Source organism: Cucumis melo, chromosome 2 (genome assembly GCF_025177605.1).
Source record: "Cucumis melo cultivar AY chromosome 2, USDA_Cmelo_AY_1.0, whole genome shotgun sequence".
NCBI classification, from domain to species: domain Eukaryota; kingdom Viridiplantae; phylum Streptophyta; class Magnoliopsida; order Cucurbitales; family Cucurbitaceae; genus Cucumis; species Cucumis melo.
Genome location: NC_066858.1, coordinates 22,945,899 through 22,960,081, shown reverse-complemented (window position 1 = coordinate 22,960,081; position 14,183 = coordinate 22,945,899). Strand labels below are relative to the sequence as shown.

At 35.3% G+C, this 14,183-nt stretch overlaps 2 protein-coding genes across 3 annotated transcripts; one reads left to right on the top strand and one right to left on the bottom strand.

The window, feature by feature from the left end:
* Positions 1–687: 687 nt before the first annotated feature.
* On the top strand, positions 688–9,989 carry LOC103494198 (kinesin-like protein KIN-12E). Its single transcript, XM_008455287.3, has 22 exons — positions 688–1,106; positions 1,901–2,056; positions 2,129–2,212; positions 2,460–2,579; positions 2,732–2,845; positions 3,174–3,266; positions 3,480–3,569; positions 3,674–3,744; positions 4,085–4,159; positions 4,264–4,351; positions 4,875–4,933; positions 5,119–5,182; positions 5,351–5,416; positions 5,581–5,739; positions 5,816–5,920; positions 6,110–6,345; positions 6,498–6,567; positions 6,677–6,733; positions 6,893–6,946; positions 7,351–7,410; positions 7,544–7,623; positions 7,800–9,989. The coding sequence occupies exons 1-22, from the start codon at positions 846–848 to the stop codon at positions 9,814–9,816; spliced, it is 4,179 nt and encodes a 1,392-aa protein (XP_008453509.1). The 5' UTR covers positions 688–845; the 3' UTR covers positions 9,817–9,989.
* Positions 9,990–10,082: 93 nt separating this feature from the next.
* LOC103494197 (protein BUNDLE SHEATH DEFECTIVE 2, chloroplastic) lies at positions 10,083–12,834 on the bottom strand. Of its 2 annotated transcripts, XM_008455285.3 has the most exons (4): positions 12,369–12,813; positions 12,198–12,234; positions 10,808–10,891; positions 10,083–10,255 (listed from the first exon to the last, which is right to left on the bottom strand). In XM_008455285.3, exons 1-4 carry the CDS (start codon positions 12,642–12,644, stop codon positions 10,203–10,205), a joined length of 450 nt encoding a protein of 149 aa, XP_008453507.1. In that variant the 5' UTR covers positions 12,645–12,813; the 3' UTR covers positions 10,083–10,202. The 2 variants fall into 2 exon arrangements, with proteins under 2 accessions (XP_008453507.1, XP_008453508.1); XM_008455286.3 differs by lacking the exon at positions 10,808–10,891 and having other exon boundaries at positions 12,369–12,834.
* Between the last annotated feature and the right edge of the window lie 1,349 nt (positions 12,835–14,183).

Here is a 14,183-nt window from a genome sequence, read left to right as displayed (position 1 = left end):
TTGGTCTTGTACAAATAATTTTAGTTTTCCTATTCTTAACCCATCTTAAATTCACGTCATACTATTAATTTTTTAAAATATAAAGGATAGTTTATTAATATTTTCACTATAAAAACTGAAAATATATTCACATACTATTTTTTTTTGTTTTTATTTAATTGATTTCAATAAAAGAAAATCGAGGAAAACATTTGGAGCAAAAATTATTATAAGACTAGATAACTACCTCTTACTCTAATAAATATTATTTCAAAAGATAATTATTATTTACTAAACTATTTTACCTTCGTTATTTTTTTTTTAATTTTTGCAACAATATTTACTATTTTATTCTCAAACTAAAAATAATTTACATTTCAAATACATGGTAGTATAAACTAAACTAAAATAATCTACGTCGACTAAAAAACTATTACAATTCAACTTTAATAACTTAACTTGTAATAACCAAATCATTTCCCCGACGCCATTGAAATATTAAAATGATGTATTATTATTATTATTATTATTATTATTATTATTATTATTAGTTACTTCATAAAAGCAAAAAAGAAAAGTACACACTGGGACAGTTCAAAATTTAAAATCGTCACTCAAACGGTCTAAAAGCTAAAACCATTGAATCCACACAACAAATCGTGACCGTCCATCCTCTAATCTTATATACCCGTCTCTCAGTTCCCCTCTCTTTTCGAAGATTCCTCATTTTCAAATCACTGCCCCGCTCTGCTCTCTTCTCTCATTCCCCCACCAGCCTTTCTTCTTCCATTTCCGCCGTCGATTTGTCCAATTCCGATAGAATCTCATCCACAAGAAGAAATTTGAACGAATTTCCACTAGAAGAAATGCCGTTCTTATCGGACACGGCCAGTGCAATCAAGAGCAGGTTCGGGTTTCAGGATCATGCATTGAGCAGCTATAATCCTCCACGGGGTTCACCGGATTTTCTTAAATCGGCGACCAAGGAGAGTGTCGCTCAGACTTCGGTTATACGGAGTATTGGTCAGTTCAACGATGAAGATGCAGTCAGTGATGTTACTGGACCGTCGAGCCAGTGCTTTGAGCTTCGTGAAGATCCATCGTTCTGGAAGGATCACAATGTGCAGGTAACTGTTTGGTAGGATTGTTGGCTATATTTTAAACTCTAAGTTTTGAGGGGAAAAAAACTGGTTTATGTTGATTGGAAAGTGGAAGTAAGCTGTAGAGGTTTGTTATAATATTGGAGATATGGGCCATTTCATAGCTAAACTGTGTTTTACCTCATTTGATTTTGGTAGTGAGACTTGAGAGCAGGACATCTTTGAGATCTGCAACTCATAGAAGTTACATAAATTTTAAAATGACCGCCGAATAACTTCTTTGTGAGGCCCTTGGGTGGCCTTGTTTCATAAAATTAGGTTCAATTAACTGTGATGACGACAATTATGTCGAGATTAACTCTGCATTTTCGTCGCTTTTCCTGTTCAAAGTAATCATCAACATTTTCAGATGTTAGACACAGACTTTACATAGCTAATTTGCACATGGAAGTTTGGGCGAATTCATATATCTGAGTATGTGGTATTCGTGGGTTCTCGAAGCGATGAACTGTTGTTTGGTACGGGTGTTTACATGCTCATGACGAGTTAGTACCTAGTATGCACTGTCCTGTTTTCATATTCTGTGTTTTTAGGGTTTAATGATACCTCTGCTGGTGATCTTGATATATTATTCGTGGAGATGTTGTCGTTTAACATAATTACTTGAGATCTTTCCAGATTTTGGGGTTTATCTAAGTATTTGGAACGCAAGGTTCTCAGAATGAAGACTTGTTGTTACCTCTGGGTGGTTACATGGAACGTATAGTTTTACTCCTTATTTGCCTTGTTTTGAGGGCTAATAACCCAGCTTATGAATACAGGTGATCATAAGGATTCGTCCACTTAGTAGTTCAGAAGTATCTTTGCAAGGCTATGGAAAATGCGTTAGGCAAGAAAGTTGTCAGACTGTTACGTGGACAGGGCATCCTGAATCACGCTTTACATTTGATTTAGTTGCAGATGAGAATGTTAGCCAGGTAGTTTTTTCTAATTGTTTGTTCTTTGGTTGCACTTCCTGTTTTTTGGGACTTAATATATCAGTATAACAGGAGAAGCTTTTCAAAGTTGCTGGTTTACCCATGGTGGATAACTGTGTAGGAGGCTACAACAGTTGCATGTTTGCATATGGCCAAGTAAGACATTCAAACTTTCCTTGATGATTCTACATATTGGGTAAAGCTTCTGGGATTTTCTTTTGATGAGAATTCTGAAGATTACGTGTACCAGAGCAACATATAAAATAGATAAATATTCATATGGTTCCTTCCTGGATTCTGGTGTGACTGATGGTGGATGTTATTTGAGTGCAATCGTTTTTGCATGTAAACTTATTTTCCAATTTGAGGTTCAAGCTTCACTGATTATAGTATTTACATCTAGACTGGAAGTGGAAAGACTCATACCATGCTTGGGGATATTGAGGGAGGTACACGAAGGCACAGTGTCAACTGTGGGATGACGCCTAGGGTATTTGAATACTTATTCACGAGAATCCAAAAGGTATCCATCTCTTTGCTACGTTCAATTCAGGATTTAGAAAAGTTTCATTGGGATGGTCTTTTGCTTGCTGATCCCAATTCCTTTTAGCAGTTACATTGTATAAGTATTGCAACATCTTTCGGTGACAATAATTAACTCGATTATTATCTTAGGAAAAAGAGGCTCGGAAAGATGAGAAGCTGAAGTACACTTGTAGATGCTCATTTTTGGAAATATATAACGAACAGATACTTGATCTTCTAGACCCATCATCTAACAACTTACAGGTAAGAGTAATAGTTTGTAAGTTTTGTTTTCAATTGTTTTAACAAAAAAGAAAGCTTTAGTAACTTATTGTGATACCTTAGGGAAGCATAAATGGGATCACACAACCAAATGAAATCCTTAACTTTCTTAAGTATGATGCTATTAGTTCAGTTTTATCGAGAGATCCTTTTCAAAATGGAAACGAATCAAAATGATCATGTATAGGAATATTGCAACTTTTTATCTTCGTCTCTTTCCTCCTTTTGATTTTCGTACTATCTCGTAAATAATTCATTTTGGATTTGGATTTGAATTTAGAGTAATATTTTTTTGCCTAATACGTTACAGATTAGAGAAGACAGTAAGAAAGGAGTTTATGTAGAGAATCTGAAAGAGATAGAAGTTACAAGTGCACGAGATGTTCTTCAGCAGCTTATTCAGGTAGGTTTTGAATGGCATCTTATATGCTATATGTATTCTGAATGGTGGACTGAAATCAGATACTAATCCCGACAACTTTAAGCTTTTTCCAAAGCATTCAATATTCATATATGCACATTAGAATAGACGGTTCAGGAGATTACAGAATAGGTATAGTTTGTTGATATTAATTGTGCATTTAAAATGAAAATTCCCTATGGATTATGATTTCAGGGTGCTGCAAACAGAAAGGTGGCATCCACCAATATGAATCGTGCTAGCAGTCGTTCCCATAGTGTATTTACATGCATCATTGAAAGTAAGGTAAATTTCGGGAACCGATCGTTATGGAGAAGAGTTTGTCTTTTAAAGCTTAAACCTTTTATTGCTTGCAATTTAAGATAATTGACTTATTTAATATTTATTAGTGGGAATCCCAAGGCGTAACTCACCATCGTTTTGCTCGACTTAATCTTGTTGATTTAGCCGGATCTGAAAGGTAACTTATCCATCTCACAAAACGTTTCCTCCTTTTGCCTCCCTCCACATGCAACTGTGGCACACAAAGTTACTAACAAGAAAACACAATGCAATTCCTTTTAAAGAAGCCAAACATTTTTTAACACTTTTCACCCTGTTATCTTATTGCCTTCATCCGTAGGGGCGCTTGAAATATATTTTAAAAGATAACAAAGCACCGCATGCACTTCATCTGACGAAGCACTTGACATATCTTAAGTAAAGAGATATCAATCAGTTTCACTTCCTTCCATAAGCATGCTTTCCACCTATGCGTTTGAGATTTTTATTCTCGAATTTTATATATGGATCCTAACCAGGCAGAAGAGTTCTGGAGCTGAAGGTGAGCGTCTTAAGGAAGCTACTAATATCAACAAATCACTTTCTACATTAGGGTATGTTTTTAAGCTTTTAAGTTATCTTAAATTTGTAAACTTGTAGTAGCAACCAGAATTATTTGCTGAACTTAAGTATTTTTGTTGTGGAATGCATACTACAGGCTTGTGATAATGAACCTAGTGAACATATCCAATGGAAAGTCACTTCACGTACCTTACAGGGACTCCAAGCTTACATTTCTGCTTCAGGTATCAAAGTGTGTTTCGTATATCAGCAAAATTTTATATCACTTTTCTGAAGTTAGAAAACATATATTCTTTTTTATTTATTCTTTGTAGTATATTGGGGAAGCTTGCATATCATAAGTAAAAAAAAAGTGATGAAATGCCTGATGTTTTTTTGCGCATATCAACTAAAATGTTTTATTGAGTTTGAAAATGTGTTCGGGGGCTTACTTGTCATGCAGTTTTGTCTGAAATTGTATTGTAATTTTGATACTTTGCGTCAAGTCTGAAGCTGGAGTAATTGCAGGCATCAGCTTTTTAATGTATTGAGTACCATTTCTCTGAGTACAATAGTAATTGCTTAATTAAATGATCTCAGAATGCAACGGATTGTGGTATTGAATATTGGAGTTGTTTCCTAACTAATGTTTACATGTTTCAAAACAGTTTGCCATATAACCAATGTAATTTTTGTTTGCTTTCTAATTGTAGATTTTTGTCGTCTTATTGCAACTTATTAGTGTTCTATGAACTTGCGTTGTATCAGGATTCTTTGGGAGGAAATGCAAAAACGATCATAATTGCAAATGTCAGTCCTTCAAGCTGGTTAGTGAATTGCTATAGTACCAATTCCTACTTAATCATGTGGATGATTTTTTTTTCTTTTTTGGGTTCGGTCTTTTTTTTCTGTATTATTATCTCTTTTGCTTTTTGTGTGCAATCCTATTGATTTTTTTTAATTCTATTTCGCTGGTCTGAATTTTGGAAAACTTTGTTTTGGGTCATTGCAGCTGTTCTTTGGAAACGCTAAGCACGTTGAAGTTTGCACAACGAGCTAAATTTATAAAGAACAATGTATGTTTGGTGATTTTTTGTATGCTTTCTTTTATTTGCTTATTGAAGATGGCAGACAATATGGAGTCGCCATCCACCAGATATTTACTTAATTATTTTTTGAATTTTGAAGTGATTTTATCAATTATTTTCTTCAGTGCTCATCATAAAATATGTGCTTTTACTCAGGCAATTGTGAACGAAGATGCTTCTGGAGATGTAATTGCCATGAGGCTACAGATTCAACAACTTAAGGTACCAAGATGTCTACTTTGAACTTGGCTTGCATTCTTTCATCAGGATTGTTGAAATTTATATATGAAACTGGAAAGAGATATAAATTAATTAACTGTAGCCTTTGAGTTAAAAAATGTTTGGTTCTGGTTGCTGTAATTTAAACACCCTTATGCAATTTTCAGAAAGAAGTTTCCAGGTTGCGGGGTTTAGTTAATGGAGGAGGAGACAGTCAAGATAACGATAGTTTAGCTGTAAGCTTCCCGGGATCTCCAGGAACCTTAAAATGGGAAGGACTATACGGATCAATGAGTCCTCTTACAACTGGGAAAAGGATGACTCAGGTATCGACCGTTACCTCTTAATCTGGAGGAAATTATTTGAAACTACTAATCTGTTATTAATTTTGATACGTTCCAGAGGAGAGACTATGAAGTTGCCCTTGTTGGGGCCTTCAGAAGGGAAAAGGACAAGGACATGGCGTTGCAAGCATTGACTAACGAAAATCAGGCAGCGATGCAACTGGTACGTTAATCAAAGTACTGCTGCTTCTTGGTTCATAGATGCTCAGCAGACTGCCACGTATAATTATCCTTGTCGTCTGATGAATTTTTAATAATGGTGAAAGTTGGACGAAGACATGGAAATTGGCATTTGCTTTCGTAGAAGATATCTAGTTTTACATTGTTGAAAATTCATTTTTGGTATGCTTAGGCCAAGCAAAGAGAGGATGAAATACAAAGTCTTAAAATGAGACTAAGGTTTCGAGAAGCAGGAATAAAAAGGTTGGAAGCAGTTGCTTCTGGAAAGATCTCTGCAGAAACACACTTGCTGAAAGAAAAGGAGGAACATTTGAAGGAGATTGAGGTTTTGAAAAATCAGGTTGATAGGAACCAAGAGGTGACCAGATTTGCTATGGAAAACCTGCGGTTGAAGGAAGAAATTAGAAGGCAAGTTTTTTATAATAGTTTCAATCATCGATCTTGAACTTTCAGACGAGATTCGTATTTTAGAAAATATATATACTATAAAATTAGTCTAATTTCTGCAATATCAGCAATTTTCCTTTTTCTTCCTTTATTTAAGCTGCATTAATCTACAGGTTGAAGTCATTTTATGAAGAGGGCGAACGAGAGATGACACACGACCAGATCATGGTATTGGAGAACAAGGTAAAAGTGTTAAATATAATCCTTCTTCTCATTTCATTTTAGAATTCAATGGCGACAAATTTAGTTTCTATTTCTAATGAAAGTATGTTTCTTGCAAGCAAATCTACAGTTACTAGAAGCACTTGATTGGAAACTAATGCATGAATCAGATCCCTCGTCAATCCAGGTACTTCTACTGATATTTTTCTAAATTTTCGGTGAAGTATCATTTTTTAAATTAAAATTTTCGTTGAAAACAATGAAAGAATACACGTACATTGCAAGTATATCGTTAAATGAATTTCACGGCCAAACCCTTAACTTCCATATGTAAATGCTACTGCAGAAAGGAAATTCAGACATGATGGCAGACGATGAAAACTTTCTTATTACCAATCAGGTTAGACAGTTATTATATTACATTATTGTCCTCGATAGGGGAGAGTTCCTATTTTACTAGAAGAATTTATTCGATTGCATACTTCATTCTTGATAAGAGTTGAACATTGTTTCTTGTAAAAAAAAATCTCGATAACAGTTGGAACATAATTTATGATTGATTAAATGCTGGAAGTTAATCCTTCTTCTTTTTCATTTTTTCTTACATTGCGCTGAAACCTGTAGATGTTCATTTGCCTACAAGTCTTTCATTAGTTTTATACAAGTAGAACCTGGAATTAGAGCATTCATTAATAGCCATATAACCAGTTTCCGTCCGTTTGTGCGATAAATTTTATTCCTCAAGCATCAGTTACTCCCAGTGCATGAGGGTCTCATGGTTCTTTGCTCATCTTTCGAATTTAGGAGCGAGTATCACCATGGAAATCTTCAATTAAAGAGGAGAACGAATTCCTTCGCATGCAGGTAGTACACTTGCTTTCAGTATGGATGGAATACAGAAGAAGCTTAATTCCGTTTCTCAAAATATATTCTACTTGAATGCTATTTGTATGTTTAGGTTTTGAGCTTTTGATGATGTGAATATTACTGTTTTTAGGCAATTCATAACCAAGACGAAGTGGATACACTTCGCAAGAAACTCGAACAATGTCTCGAAGAAAAAGAAAAGCTGAAAAGGTAATATTATATGTTCTGTAATCTGTAATATTATATGTTCTGTAATATTTCGTTTAACTGAAAATGGTATTTAGTTTAGTGAGACTGTTTATAATTATTGTTATTTATTATTACTTATAATGTTGGTTCTTAAGTTTGACTTCTGTGATAGTAACTCAGTGCTTCTGATCTTGCAGGCATGTAGATGAATTGGTAGCAAAATTCGGGACTAAGGAGTATACTGGACCTATGGATGGAGCTAATCAAGTTGAGCTTCCTTTGGCATCAACTGACACATCTACCATCAATTTTAGCGACCAAGTGGAGTTAAAGACGATGGTCGATGCCATTGCTGCAGCCAGCCAAAGAGAAGCAAATGCTCATGAAACAGCGATAGCCTTGTCTAAAGAGAATGATGAACTGCGGATGAAGCTAAGAGTTTTAATAGAGGATAACAATAAACTCATCGAACTGTATGAAACGGCAACTTCTGAGTGCAAGTACGAAAATGTTGAAACTGCACAGAATGATGCTAAAGTGGTCGAAATTTCCAATGAAAAAGAGGCTCATGAGAAAGCGGTTGAAAGGCTACAACAACAGCTAGTTGAAATGCACGAGGAAAATGATAAGTTAATGAGTTTGTATGAAGAGGCCATGCAAGAGAAAAATGAGCTCACAAAGATGCTTTCTTCTTTAGAATGCAGAAAAGTTGACACCAGAGGAGAATCCGCTTGCATTGAGAAGTTTGTTGAAGTTGATGATGGGATGAACAAGGCATGCATCGAAACTCTCAAACCCAATGACGTGCAAAATTTGATCTGTCAATCTGCACCACCTGAAATGGAAATGCTCGATGGAGCGGAAGAGAGCAACGAGTCCACTCAAAGCCAAGAAAATTCTATTGAAGAGCAAAACGATGGTCTTGGTGTAGAATTATGTTCCGACATAAATTTCATTGTGAAGGGAGGGAGTGGGTTGGATGAAGAAGGCAAGTCTGTTGAAGAGAAATATATGTCTATTTTGGATAATACAGAGCAGATGGATGTTGGAACTCCTATGGAAATTGAACAACCAGCTCTTATCGTAGAAATGTTACCAGAAGATTTAAGTATAATCCGAAAGAAGCTTGAAAAAGCAGATGAACAGCTTTCAGATTCAACCACAACTGTCACTATTTTAAGTTCACTTGAGAAGATGATAATTGAGGCCGATAAACTCTCAAAACAGGTTGAAGTTGTGGAAGATGAAGTACAGTTAAAGCAGAAGGAGATTGAATCCTTTAAACTCGCCTTATCAAAAAAGCAAGAAAGTAGAGATCTTGCACAGAATAAGTTCTGTGCTTTGAGATATTCTCTAACCAACTTCTCATCTTCAATATTTTATTTTGAACAACGGGAAACAAGGGCAAGAGTAAGGGCAGATGCTTCAAAAACTTATTTGGACCAGAAGAAAAAAGAGTTGGCCTTCCTTCAAGCACGCAAAGAAGAAATCGAGACTCGACATGTAAAGATTCAACAATCTGAAGTGGAACTGAAAAGCAACCTTGCAAGCTTAAAATCTAAATTAGATGAAGAAAGTCAAAAACAGGAAAATGACAAGGTCCTCTTCGCAATAGATAATATTGAAAAAACAGATTCCCAACCAAAGAACTGGCAGTTTGCCGGTCGAGCCACGGATTTACTCAAGTCTGCTGAAGAGAAAACTAAGTTGCAAAATGAAATGAGGCTAGCTAAAGAAGAACTTGGGGTCATAAGAAAGGAACTTGAAGATTTGACGAGGAAATCAAAAAAGGTTGATTGTGATATTAAAGCTGTTCAATTGGAGGTACAGAAGGCTTCAAGGTCGGTCGACGAGATGGAACTTGCATTTCAGGGGGTAATCAATGAGAAGGAGACGCTGTTGGAAACTCAGGATGTTGGAATAAAAGAATTTGAGAACATTATTTTGGAGTGCCAAGAGTGCATGTTTGAAGCAGGTCTGAAGGAGGCAGAGATCAAAATTTTGGAAGAAGAACTGCAGATGGAGCATAGAAGGATGGAGGAATTGGTAATTGCAAAGTCTGTATCCGTCCAAAAGATGATGCAATTATTAGAAGATAACGGGCGTAACTCATGCTTCTTATCTGAAAAAATGGAAGAAATGTTGAAAGGCATTCGTTCTTCGGTTATGGAGGCAAGATTATTGTTAGGGGAGGGAAATCTACAACACAGTTAAAGTTTTCATTTAACTTTTGCCACAATTTATGTATATGTGCATTGTGCATGTGTAGATGATTGTGCTGATTATGCCTAATTGATTGATCCCCTTTTTGATCCTTTTGTTTTTCTTTTTCCAATAAACTATATGCTAAATATGTTTGTTGAAATATATATGTATTTCAGAGAGAACAGAGATCCCTAATTCAAGTTTATTTTTATACCATTTTCATCTTGTAGGAAAACTAATTTACACAAGAAAATGAAACAAACAATTGGACACCGTTTTAATGAAGAAGAAACCATTTCGTACTCATTGATATTAATAAATTGAATCGTTACACTGAGTATGTTCAACAATGTTAGAAATTACATTGCACGAGGAGAAATGTTTCACTTGAAGGTTCAAAGCCGTCTAGAATATCCAGAACCCCCACACTTTTTGCAGAAGATCAATCCTACAGGGAAATGAACAAGAAAAATCATATTCAATAAAAGGACTTAATTATTCTAAAACATTGGGTATTCAACATAACAAGTGAATAGCCAAAGTCTTAAACATACAAGATATAAAAATGTATGTATGTGTGTGTGAGATCAATGTACCTTTACGAGGGAAAATTAAATAATGAAGAAATTGATATGAAAAGAAGTTTCAAAGAAAAAGGCAAAGAAGTTCAAATATTAATAATACTTGCACCCAAGCCAAGAATAATGGAATTTATAGCAAAATCGGCAATCAAATGATACCATCTCAAAGCTTTAAGCTTCAAATGAATAAGGGGAGGTTTCTTCTATAGAATAAATTGACAGCTTGATCAAGCCATTTTGAAAAATCTAAAAACACGTCAATTTTGATATCTCTTTCACAAAGTGGTTATTGGACTAAAGGTAAAACTTCTACACAAATACATTGTGTTTTCCCCAACATCCAACATCTCGTAGGGCATAGCCGGTCATCAGATGTGGTAAAAAAACAATGAATACTTGATTTAATTTGAAGTAAATACCTGCACCTTTACACACTTTGCAGTCAATTAATCCTGACTGTTGCTGCATCTTACCATTGTCACAGAAAACACATTTTGTGCCACCTGCACATTGTCATAGTTAGCTAAATTATTGAGTAATGACATGTTTAAGAAACTTTTTAGACAAAAGCATTCTCTTATGGAGAATTTAGCCTCCACGAATCACCAACTATATGAAGTAGAAGTTAATAGCTACTTCTATATTCAATGTGATTTGCAAATTCTAGACTCCTTCAAATGTTTCTAATTATATGAATCTGAGATGTGAAAATGCATATTGTTTAGGTCTCAGTAATTCTTTGCCAGTTTCCATCGATATTGGATACTGTTCATATTTTGTTGACATTTTTGCAAATTCTGTCTTTAATGTTTGTTGTCTTTAATCTATTTGTTCCCTGGAATTAAGCTCCAACCATTGGGTTTGAGATACTCACTGAAAACCAAAAGAAGTAAAAGTGGAAAACATGGGCAATTCCAATTTATAAATTCATTGCAGTTTGCAAGTGTGCTAGTAACACTACATTTTTAAAAAAGGCTAAAACTCAACTCCTTCCCAAAATGAACGAAAACAACAACTAGAAGTTTCCTTTTTGGTCTTTTGAGGAAGACTTCTCAACCCCTAAATGTAGGATTCCTGTATTGAGTAATGAGATAATCCAACTGCAATCGAACCTTATTAAATTTCCATGATTGAACATTCACATAAGCTAAAGCTAGATATATGTGAAGGACAAGCAATGACCTCCCTCCAAAAGATTTGCTATTCCTAATGTTAAACTGAGTTCACCAAGATGCAAGGGTGGAAATTTCAATCCTTGGCCTTTCAATCAAGGCTATATGCCTTAACCAACTTAGTCTTAAGCTTAACTTAAAACCAACTAAACAAAAAAAAAAAAAATCAAGAAACAGAATACAAAATAAAGGTTGGTTCAAATGGCAGTTTACAACCACGTCACTACAAAATTGCTTCCTCTGGACTAATGCCAACATATGTAATCCTGTATGTTTTCCTTTTTTTTTTTATGAAATCAACAACTTTAATTGAGAAAAAATGAAAGAACATATGTATATGATGCATCCAATCCAAAGCTATAATGTTCATTGAACACTTGAAAGCAAGGACTTATGCGTAATAAAACTATTCAATCAATAAATAAAGCCAATGCTAGGAGATTACCAAAACAGTAACTTAGTCATAAGTTCATATTGAATCCCTTAATATTGTTATATCATCCGTAATTCATGCCTAAGTACATTTTGATGATAGGATCATCATAAACAGAAGCTTGCTCCTTACTACAATTCTGAATATGCTAAATTGAAATTTTCGGAATAAAGAATGCAACTCAGAAAAGCAAACTATACTTACCATTTCCAGCACAACGTTCACAAGGCACCGGACCACCCTGCAGAATTCAATCCAAACCAACAACCGTTAGAATTAAACCAAAATCCTCACAACTTCCAAACTATTAAATTCATCAGAAAGCCCTAGAGTGGCCATAACCATTACACGAAAGAGAATTCAAAGAAGTGATACCTTAAGACCAAGAAAGAGCGAAAGAGAAATGGCAACCAAGACACTGAAAGTAGCAAGAAAAGTTTGGGTGTCAATTGGGGCATCGAAGCTGTCGAAGAGCAAAAGGGGGTGAATAAGAGGGTTAATTGGGTGAATCGCAGCGGCGGAAGTGGAGACGGTGGAGGAAGTGGTGGCAGCTGAAGAACAAGAACAGCAATAAAGAAGAGGAACTTCAGGTTTTAGCAATGGGAGATGTGGGAGAACGTGAAGAGCCGCCGTAGAAGGTAGCGCAGCCATGGAAGGGAGAAAAGAGTTTTTGATTCTCACCGTCGGAACAGAGAATTTGGGTACGAGTGGGGGTGCTCGGATGAGAATCTTCGTCGGCCAGTTGCTAATTTTGATGAATGGATAATCGTCTTTACATATAACAGAGTTTTCTCTATGGGCCACTAAATATTAAACTATGGTGAATTGTTTATGGATGTTAACGAGTAACGACAGAATTTTAACCTTTCCTTAACTACAGGGAACAAATTCATAATTATGCGACTTTTCTTGTATCTCTTTATTTAGTTTATATTGAACGTTGCTGGAGGCAAGGGTCAAGCCTAGGGAAAAGTTAAATAATCATTGATTGATTAGTTTAGCTTGTCCCATAACACTCGAAATGAAAAATGGACTCACTTGTCACTCTCATGGAAACTCCTCCATGATGCTTTCTCCATTACACCGCTGCCGGACTTACCTCTGCTCTCCTCTGCTAATCCTCCATGTCTGAGACTTGTAGCAGCCAACCGCGTGCTGTGTGAGTTGATTGTTGTGATACTGAAACACAAGGAGTATGAAAAGTGGAAAGAGGAAGAGGTTACTGATAGTGATGGCGATGTAGAGAGTGGAGATGGCGGTAAGGTTGGGCGAGGACTGAAGTTGAAGTTGAAGTTGATGGAGAGTTTGTTGATTAAGAAAATTAAGGGGGAAGAAGATGTTGTTAGGATTTAGAAATTGTGGATCTTCCTTCTGTTTGGTCTTAGTTTCAGTCATACCTTCTAATAAGGTATTCAATTCCTTAAATAAGCAATTTCTTCAATTGCCTTGGATGTCGTTTGATTCTCTCTCTTACTGTTTGTGTTCAATTTGGAAATTTCATTCAATTTGTATTTATTGGATTTGTTTACTATGCACTTCAATCTTATGATCTTGCCTATTATCTCATTATCAATTACTTCTATTTATTATGTGATAATTTCGTTATCTAACCAAAAATAATACATCACATTGAACATAGATTAAATGGTTAAGATTACGAAATTCCCTCTAAATTATGGAGTAATGGAGAAAGGAGCAATTCGGCCAACCCAACCCAAGTTTACCAAGCTGAATACTTTGGGTCGGGTTGGTTCATTTTTTAGTCTAACTCGACCCTCCAACCTGGCTGTACACCCTAGAGTCGAGTTCAGGATAATATCATTTCTGTGGTTGATATTGCACAGATCTAAATGAAGATTAAAAAGATCTTATAAATAGTCATATCCCCTCCTCGAAAGCCAATTCTTTGTGTTTATTTGAATCAGGCATTTTTGATATTAATTTAGACGTTTAAGTGCATTCGACTAAATACCATTGATGCAAGTGCGCTTTCATATTTGTTTAACTACGTGTCTAACACAAAGTACGCAAAAGATTAAAAAAAAAAAAAAAAAACTAGATTAGATACACCATAGCTTCTAACCTAAAATAAGTTACTTACTTTAAAAATGTCAAAATTGAAAGTTTGGACTAAATCTATAGTCTAAACCAAAATGGTTAGGAACTAAATTTGTAATTTCACACAAAATA

Coding starts and splice junctions, on each gene's coding strand:
- LOC103494198 (XM_008455287.3), top strand. CDS start 846: ATGCCGTTCTTATCGGACACGGCCAGTGCAATCAAGAGCAGGTTCGGG. Junction 2,846..3,173: donor CATCATCTAACAACTTACAG/GTAAGAGTAATA, acceptor AATACGTTACAG/ATTAGAGAAGACAGTAAGAA. Junction 6,346..6,497: donor TTGAAGGAAGAAATTAGAAG/GCAAGTTTTTTA, acceptor ATTAATCTACAG/GTTGAAGTCATTTTATGAAG.
- LOC103494197 (XM_008455285.3), bottom strand. CDS start 12,644: ATGGCTGCGCTACCTTCTACGGCGGCTCTTCACGTTCTCCCACATCTC. Junction 12,235..12,368: donor CGCTCTTTCTTGGTCTTAAG/GTATCACTTCTT, acceptor TGAATTCTGCAG/GGTGGTCCGGTGCCTTGTGA. Junction 10,256..10,807: donor CAAAGTGTGTAAAGGTGCAG/GTATTTACTTCA, acceptor ATTTCCCTGTAG/GATTGATCTTCTGCAAAAAG.